At 50.0% G+C, this 9,112-nt stretch overlaps 1 protein-coding gene across 1 annotated transcript; it reads right to left on the bottom strand.

The window, feature by feature from the left end:
* Positions 1-683: 683 nt before the first annotated feature.
* CBLN2 (cerebellin 2 precursor) lies at positions 684-7,270 on the bottom strand. The gene is made up of 4 exons (XM_047766968.1): positions 7,174-7,270; positions 5,512-6,032; positions 2,718-2,837; positions 684-2,451 (listed from the first exon to the last, which is right to left on the bottom strand). The coding sequence occupies exons 2-4, from the start codon at positions 5,866-5,868 to the stop codon at positions 2,254-2,256; spliced, it is 675 nt and encodes a 224-aa protein (XP_047622924.1). The 5' UTR covers positions 5,869-6,032; positions 7,174-7,270; the 3' UTR covers positions 684-2,253.
* Between the last annotated feature and the right edge of the window lie 1,842 nt (positions 7,271-9,112).

Genomic DNA, 9,112 nt, shown 5'->3' with positions numbered 1-9,112 from the left:
CCTAGCCTGGGAACCTCTATATGCCATGGGTGCGGCTCTAAAAAGACAAAAGACAAAAAAAAAAGAAAGAAAGAAAGAAAGAAAGAAAGAAATTTGTCTTCTAATCACAGAACCAAAATACCCCAAATGCTTTTTGATTTTTTTCCCTCACAAAATTCAGATTCAAATTAAATTTGATATCCTGTCATGCTTCTCTCATAATGCTAGTAAAACTTAGACCATTTGCCCAAATATATTTTTTCCAGGTTAAGAATCCCCACTGCATTTCTTACTTGAAAATGAAACCCAATGCTCCTCCACCCTCATATGTATCTTAGAAAAAACAGATGCTCTTTTCAAAGGTCAGTTTCTTGTGTATCTGTGTCCTCTGACTAAAATAGTGGATTGGACCTTGCACCACATCAAAGATTAAATATGATGAAAGCAGACTGCCTCTTCATAAGGCCTTCTGAATGCTATCTTTTTCACATGATACCCCCCAAAATCTGTGTGAAAAACATATATTTAAGTGCTATATACATCTGTCTAGCCCCACAGTGAGGTCTTTGTGTGTCTGCGTTTTTCTGTGTATTTTTCCACAGAATTCACAGTATGCGTCTAATTTCCCCACACCCTTGGTCCCTGGCCTTTATTTACACATTGACTTTTGGGAGTTGGGAGACAACGTGAAGGGAGAAAACAAGCCAGACATCAAACCCATTTATTCTGAATCTTAAATTATGATTTTTTATCATCAATATTTTGGTTACATTGTTACACAAAGGACAAATTAACATCTGGTTTGAGGTCTCTTCTTTGATTGCTTTGGAATCAGTGCCATTTCCTTGGCGTATGAATCCTGCACCCATCAACTCTCAGCTGTGTCTTAATAAATACTGATGTACAAGGTGCCAAATAAGAAGGATGGGGGAAATGCCTGCAGGACACCTCTGCCAATACCTTCAACCACTATGATTTCCAGGTGGCCACCAGCCAGGTGCTCCCAGGGGAAGGTCCACACCCTCTGCCCGAGGCAGATCAGAAGAGGATCCTGGGGCAGAGGAGCTGGTTGGTCCCTGGACTCTGAGGTGCCTCACGGCAGTGTGCTCACCCAGAAGTGGATCCAAATGAACAAAAACAAGCTGCCTGGAAAACCCAGGTGCATTCGGCAAAGAAACCACTATGACATTGGGGACTTGGTCATCACAGCTTCCATTCTCTTCTGACATGATTCAGGCCACCCAGGAACATCAGGCTTTTAAAGTATTCCAGAATGTCAATTAAAAAAAAAAAAAAAAATCCAGGTTGTTAGTCCTAAAAGTGCATCTGAGAGAATCTCTTTGAAAGAATAAGCAGGAATGTCCATTTGTCATTTTTACTTTGACATACAGGTAACTTTTGTTTGATTTGGTCTCATCCAACACAAAATAGACAAGTATTTTTTGATTTTTTGTTTTGTGTTGTTTGGTCTCCTCCAGGAATTCAACACGCATTTTCTCTCCCCACCCCAGCACAAAAGATAAAAGGAAAGGAACGAAGGGAGAGCTGAGTGTGAGAAGAAAAGTAAAGCTTCTTGGAGGGAAAAATTCACACAAATACATAAACAATACAAAACATGAGCTGCGGTCCAATCGTGCAAAATTTGCTTCTCCGGATAAAGCACTTCTTGACATAATGTCCCCTTTCCCCTCCCCAGTCCTCCCATCCACCCACAGGGGTGGGTGGGGTGGGTGGGGTGGGTGGAACACAGCAGGAAAGTGAAGCCATTCTTTTTCTTAAGGCTGAACAGACATACGGAGAACAGGTTTCAAGGACTGGCGGGCAAGCGGGGACCTGCTGGGCTCTTGATTGTTGCTTGGAGCCCAGCCTGCAGCCTGCAATCCATCCCGGGGTCAGGGGTCAGCGGCACTCCTCACGTGGGGGTTGGGGACAACAATACCATGTACAAACCGAAGAAGAAAAGTCAATGGTCCCAACAATAAAATCCGATATTGACTTTACAATCACAGGTACAAATTGCTCAGATCGATAATTTCATTTCTCCTTAAGACCTTGTCATCTAAAACTAATTAGAGGTCAGGTTCCCGAGGCATGGTCAATCTTGGAAGAAAATACTGGAGGTTCAGAAGGTAATCACTCTGCTACCGCAACAGTTTGATGGAGGAGGTGGGAAAGAAGTTGTCCTGTTCTGGCAAGTTCAAATGCGGGGTATTAGGAAGGGTGGATTCCTGGGTCCATGGGACAACTTCCCCACCAGCCAGGGGTGCTGTGCATTTATAGAGGGAAAACCAAGAAGCCAGAAAACGTGGAGTACTTCCAGCCGCCCATGAGGTTGCCCCTCTCCAGTTTGAGGTGCACTTTGTCCTCCCTTTCCATCAGCAGCAGGACACCGTTGCTGGCAGCTTCTCTGGTGACGTCCTGGTCCCCTGCAAATGCGGAGATCACTGGGTAGCCGTTCTGCATTAAGCTGACCTGCAACACAGAGAGAAGGTAAAGTTCAGCAGACTACGAAGGACCCTACCTCCATCTTCTTTTTCTTGTCTCCCCACCCCTATCCTGGCCATGGCATCACGCCAGGGCTGACCCAGAGGACTGGGCTGGTTCCCAGGCCCCTGTCGGCCCCCTCTCTTGTCCCCCTCCCCAGCTCACCCCAACCTCCCAGAGGCTGTGACAGGCCATGCAGCCATGGGGTCTCTTTCCTCCAAAGCCCAAAGAGTCCAGTTGTCAAGGTGACCCACCTGGATGGTTTGTCTGTTGTACACTTTGACCACATGGAAGCTGAAGCTATAAATCCCTTTTCTGGGGGCTACAAATATACTGGAAGCGAGATCGAAATGGTTGCCAATGTTTACCAAGACCTGGAAGAGAAGAGGGGATACAGCATGCACATAGCAAGCCCCTTCTCAGCCTGTTTTCATCAGACACACAAAGCCACCAGCACTGGCTCCTTTAAAAGCTGCAGAACTGCTTGCAGCACCTGCTCAGGGAGCCGGGGAGCCCCAGAAGGGAGGTGCTGGAGTTAAACATCCTACAGCAGAAATTGATTCCCAAAGGGTTCTAATAGAGTGTAGCTTCAGAAGGATGTCTTTAGAGTATATTTTATTTATGCCCATTGTAAGTGTGCATGCAACCTGTGGGTGCTGGGACAGGGCAGAGAGAAAGAAACAGAAGAAAACTGAGGTCAGTAACTAAAACTGTGAACTGAGTCTGTTCAGAGCTTTGTGGGATGCTGAGGGACTTGAATGTGAAGCTTTGACCAAACAGAGCACCACCCTGAATGGGTACAGAAAGGCCTGTGGAATAAGAGGCCCAGTAAGTGAGACAACTCCTGTCAGATAAAGCTTGGGACAAATGTGTTTGCTTCAGGAGAAGATAGACTGTGTGAGGGTCTTGTCTCCAAGTTTCCCAGCCCCAGGCAGGGCCCCTGCGCCACAGTACAGTAGATGCTCAGTAATGGCTACTGGGCCACAGTCCATAAACATCAGCTGGGCCCCTTTTTCTTTACTTTCTTCCCTGTGCTGTCCACTCCCTAAGCTGGTCTATGATATCATCCAAAGAAGCTTGAAAAACTAAAGGGCCAGTGGAAAGGCAGCTTGGGTGTGCTTAGCTCAAACTGTGGGAACTCCTCAACCTGCAAGTATAATGACAAAAGACACAAAATCACATGACCCTCCGGATGCTAGTTCTCAAATAAAAGACAGATGAGGGGTGATGATGCCAAAAGCAGAACCTGGATAGCGGAGGGTTCCCACATGATTAGACTCCCTTTCAGATGTTCAAGGTGGAATCTGGCCCCTCTGCCTGGACCTGCCCACATTCCTCCTCATGCACAAATGCACAACTCAGTGAAAGTAATAACATGGCCCACCTGGTGTTCTGGGCGTTTAAAACTAATATCCAACAGCAACAACAAATAACAGGATGGATAACAGGCCACCCCCAAGTCGACATGCAAGGCTGCCACTGATAAGGGCAGGGGTGACTTGGGGAATGAGCCATACCAGCTTCTTCAAGGGGCTCAGAGCACCACCTCAGCCCTGGACTGCAGGGCTCAAAGACACCCTGGCTCTGTTGTTAAAGGTGATGTGCTACAGAACATCATCCCCCTGTCACCAAGGCAGTGCTCTCCAGCTGCCTCAAGATGCTTTTAAAAAGAACAAAGCCTCCTCCACCCAAGCCCTTAGACTGCTTCTCCCAACTCCACTGTCTCAACTCAGTCACCGCCGCTTTTAATTCAGGAAACTGGTAAATTCAAGGCCCTGCTGTAGAGGAAAGAACACCCACCAGCCCCAGAAAACCGGGTTTCAGTTACTCCGTAAGGGGGAACAAGAGAAACATCATCAAATCTTCCCTCTCACAGTTTGCTGATCTATAAAATTAGAGCTTACTACTACTTATCCTGCCTACGTCAGAGTTCCTGACACTCAAACGAAAGGATGGATATAAAAATGCTGTAAAAGCTGATTCACTGCTGTCTGCTTTAGCTGGACATAATAAAAATAAATATGTTTGTGTCTTTTTAAAAAAATAAGATTAAAGAGAGACTCCCTCCAACACTCCCACTCCCCAGTTTCAAAGATGTAATACTTAACAATGATTAAACGTCATAGAAACATGAGTCTAAGAAGAGGCTTTGGTTTGGGCAGACTTATCCTGATTCAGGTGTGACTGTTGGTTAACAGAGAGAAGGGAACTCAAGTGTGCAAGGCCAAAGCTCCATTTTGTGGGAAGCATTTTGGCAAAGGAATGGAATGATGAGGTAGAGTTTGGAAACTCTGGCATCAGGAACCCAGAGAAGGGATCACCAAGGGCTGATCCTATCTAAGACCCTTCTGCTTTGAACCCAGAGCAAGAGGTTGAATCGCTAAGGCAACTTAAGTCACTGCTCTTTATTTATTTATTTATTCATTTATTTTTAGAACCACACCATATATCATAATGCTATGCTATAATTGCATGTTATGTTGTATATACTGTATTTGCCATGTATTGCATTTACATAACCACCCTGTTTTGTTTCTATATAACCATCCCTGCTATTTCCCCATTTGCTTGTGGTGAAGATAAGCATCCTTTCCCCAGTTCTATCTAAAATAAGCAATAGGTATATATTTTCTGAGCTTTGGCGGAGACCTTCGGGGACCTCCCCCCCACGCCCCGCCGCGCTGAGCAAGGAGCGGTTTAAATGCACTTTGTCTCTAAGTCTGCCAGCGGAGTGGCTGAAGCCCACCCACCAAAAGAGACGGCCCTCACCCCAGCGAAAAGTAAAACGTGCGGTTTCCTTTGGGGAAATTATTTCAGGTCTCTTTTTAGCTCTGCAGGACGCTTAGCTTTACAGGACTTTCAGTCACCCAAGTGCCAACTGAGCTGATTAGTTATTTCAAAGCTACATTGTGAAAGGAGAGTTTTCTGGAGAAGAGAGAAGGGCAGGGTTGAGAGGAGGGAAGAACCTGGAGGCCGGCGACAAGCCCGCGCGCCAGGCTCCCGCCCTCCCCTCACCAGGCAGGAGGCAGGGGAAGGCCGCCGGCTGACCTGGTCGAAGTAGATGGTCATGGTGCGGTTGCTCATCTCCGACGGCTCGTGGTTGGTGCTCCGCGTGGCGGAGAAGGCCACCTTGGCGCTACCTGAGCGTACGGAGATGCCCAGGGAGGAGGTGACTGCGCCGTCCGCCGATGGGCTGGAGTCGCACACCACCAGGCACTTGCCCTCCAGCACAATGGGCTCCGTGTCATTCTGCGCCCCCACGGGGCAGCCGGCGGGCAGCAGCAGCAGCAGAAGGGCCAGCGCCGCCCCCAGGCCGGAGCCGCAGCCGGCCGGCTCGCGCAGCGCCCCCCGGCGCCCGGACATGGTCAGCTGCGGCTCGCGGGGGCCCCGGCCGGGAGCCGGCATCTGGGCTCCGGGGGCAGCGCGCGGGGGCGGCGGCGGGCGGGGGCTGGAGGAGGGTGGGAGGGCGCACAGGAATGCGCGGGACCTGGGGGAGCCTCTTCTGGCCTTTGTCCCCTGCTCTGATGGTCAAGGCCAGGGTCGTCCTCAGAAGAAAAGCGCCAACGGACCTGTCGGGGCAAAGAACCCAAACCCTTAGGGAGCGAGGCAAAGGTGTGTGGGGAGAAGGAGCGGAGAGCAGGTCCCTAAGGCGATCGAGCCCCCTCTCTGGAGACCACCCTCTTGGCCCACCGCGCCGCCACCCCTCTCCAGGATCGGCACAACAGGTCCCAAGAAACGCCAGGGCGCACTGGCCAGGGCTTCCCCAAAGGCTCCCGGGCGGCGCGCGCCGGGGGTGCGGTCAGGAAAGGGGCTGTCAATTCGCAGGGCCTCAACAATAACGGTCTGGTCAGTGACCCTCATGGTCAACGCCATCCCTGGCCCATTCAGCCGAAGGCAGAGGACTCAAGACACGGGCAAAGAAAATATCCGCTAAGGCTTAATAGCTTTAATTTTAGTGGCGTTTTCTTTAAAGCCACATCAATAAACCTTTTTTCCTTTCTCTTCTTTCCCTTGCTTCCTCTGTCTCCAATCTAGAGATTTTTTTAAATAATCCTTTTAGTGAAAATCCTGTCCTTTCTCCACCCAAAGAGCAAATCCCCACGAAGCTCCTTAGGGTGAGTAAGATTAAGAGGAGGAAAAAACAAAAACCAGAGGGAGAAATCCTAAAACCAAGCATCCACTTCCAAAGTCCCCCTGACAGAAGCGAGCCCTTTTAGAGAAGCCCCTCGGATCCCTCTCTCTGGCGCAGGACCAGAGGATTCCAGCGGTGGGAACCCCAAGCCCTGCTTATCTTGCAGCTTTTGTTTCCAGACTCAGGGCTCTTTCTCTCCCGGACAGGAGCCAGCCCCTGCAGCTTTCTGCCAACTTCCTTTCCCGTCTTCACTTTTACCCGGGCCCCTTCTTCCCGCACTAAACTAGACAGATCATTCCAATACCAAGCAGAGAAACAAAAAGCAAAGAAACCCTCTCCCCTCACCGCCCACAGTCTCCGAACAACTCCTCCAACAGTCTTAATATAGTCTCCCTAAGACGAGAGAACTTGTTTCGCTATGGGTAGCCTCCCTCCTCAGCCCCTGAACAAATTGATTTCGATATTCTCCTCCCGTTCTCTCTCCGTCCAGACGCAGACTCGCCACGGTCCTCATTGAAATTTACGCACGAATGCAATGAAGGCGCGGATCGCTGAGGGCAGGGGCGGGTTGGGTTTACCTGGAACATCCATGATGAGCGAGCACCGCTGTCCGCGAAGTTGTTCTGCTAGGAGAAGATGAGCGGGAGCTGGCGGGAGGAGACACCGAGCGCGACCCTTCTCCCCACGCGTGGCCAATAACCGCCCCGCCCCGCCCTGCCCTGTCTCTTTCCCGCGCCGGCCAGCGCCCCGCACCGCACTCCGCTCCCCGCACAGCATACGTCTCGAGCTTCGCACGGGTATGTTTGGCGTCTCGCTCCGCCCCTTGTCCCGCACAGGGTCTGCCGCGCACCCGGGCCCGAAGCCTCGGAGGAACCCTCCCGTCCCGCGCGCCCGCTGCTGCCTTGCTATCTGCTGGATCCTCGGACCCGGCCTCTCCTCCAGTCTCCAGACTGGACGCCCTGAAGACTCTGAGCACTGCCCCCTCCCAGGCTGGGCACCCGCGCCCCACACCCGCGCCGTGCCCTGCACCACCCAGGGCCCGCTCTCACCCAAAAACCCAGAGCGAAATCCTCCCAGACGCTTGTCTTAAAAATTAGGCAACCTCAAAAGAGCCGGTCGCGCCTCTTCTTTTCGAGTCTTTGTTTTCTTTTACAAATTCTCTCCAAGTCTTAATCCTGAAGAGCGTGACCACTTTCATAATTAATGGGTAAAGCAATTTTCTTTAAAAAAAAAAAAAAGAAGAAGAAGAAGAAAGAAAGAAATAGAAATGAGGACTGGGATGGAGAGAAAAATCTTGGGATCTTGATGGTGTAAAAGCTGTGCTTCCGGAACCTCCAGTTTGGGAAATGTCAGGTTTGGGCAGGGATTAAAGAGGCCCCTCTGCCTGGGTTTCTGTGTCTGCTCCTCTGAACCTCGGGGCTGATGGAGCGCGTTGGCCCTCGCGCTTATTTATTAAAACGCCTGCTCTGGGCTCTAACGACCTGGGTAGACACACCGGTTTCCGAGATGCGCCCAGAGCGCGGGCGAGGAGCACAAGCACAGACGTGGGGCGCCACCTACGGGCGCTGGGGCTTCCCTGCCGCAGTCTGCGGGCGAGCTGGTTGGGGAGAGAGGCGGGGAGTCCCAGGGACTGGGGTAAGGTTTGCTGATAGTCTTCTTGAACCCTCTCCCCCCACCCCAAAAGCAGCCCAGGCCTTTGCAAAAATGTCACCACGGTAAGCGATCTTTCCGGTATCCTCCAATACGCTGTCTCTAAGAAAGTGAAGCCACAGCCTGGATTTTGCAGATCTTCACTGTTCTAACAACTCTGCCAGGTTGATTTATGCTGCAGTCAGCTTATCATCGTTTATCGCTGTCTTCGGAACCCTTGCACAGAGCACCGGGCTGTATCGTCCATGCTGCCCTTAAACAAAGACAGTATTCAAATGGGCACTCTCTTTATAACCCGACTTATAAAAACGTCGTTAAAAAATACTTGGTCCTTTGACTTGCCTAGTATGCCTTTGCTGATAGGCTGTTCAGAAATAACCCGTAAGTGGGCCAGTGCTATTCCAAAGAGCAGAACGAAAGTATATCTTACTCCTCCAGACTTTGCAGCTAACCCTCTTTCCTTTGAAGATTTCAGCCAGGGTTCTGGTTTCACCCCATAACGTGGGTCTGTTCAGGTAGGGAGTTTTCAAGGCCTTATTTCTCTTAGGTTCTTGCGTGGTTTCTCTCTCTCCTTAGAACTGCGAAGGCCTCATCTCTAAATGCTAGGGATGAAATTGACTTCAGATCGGTTCAGCTGAAATGGATGCGTAGGAAGAGAGGTGCAAAGTGAAAACGGAATTGCATATTGTTACCTGAAACAAGGTATTTAGTATGGTAATAAAAATGTGATTAAAAGAACTTCTGAGCCAAGTGTTTTCTACGTAACATGAAAAGAACAAAACAGCCCCCAATCCGTTATCCTCCTAAGGATATTCTCTGAAAATGAAGTTCTTTGCTTCTACATCTTTATGGCATGCTGGTCAGATG

Source organism: Phacochoerus africanus, chromosome 2 (assembly GCF_016906955.1).
Source record: "Phacochoerus africanus isolate WHEZ1 chromosome 2, ROS_Pafr_v1, whole genome shotgun sequence".
In the NCBI taxonomy this organism is placed as follows: Eukaryota; Metazoa; Chordata; class Mammalia; order Artiodactyla; family Suidae; genus Phacochoerus; species Phacochoerus africanus.
This window is presented reverse-complemented; position numbering and strand designations above follow the sequence as displayed.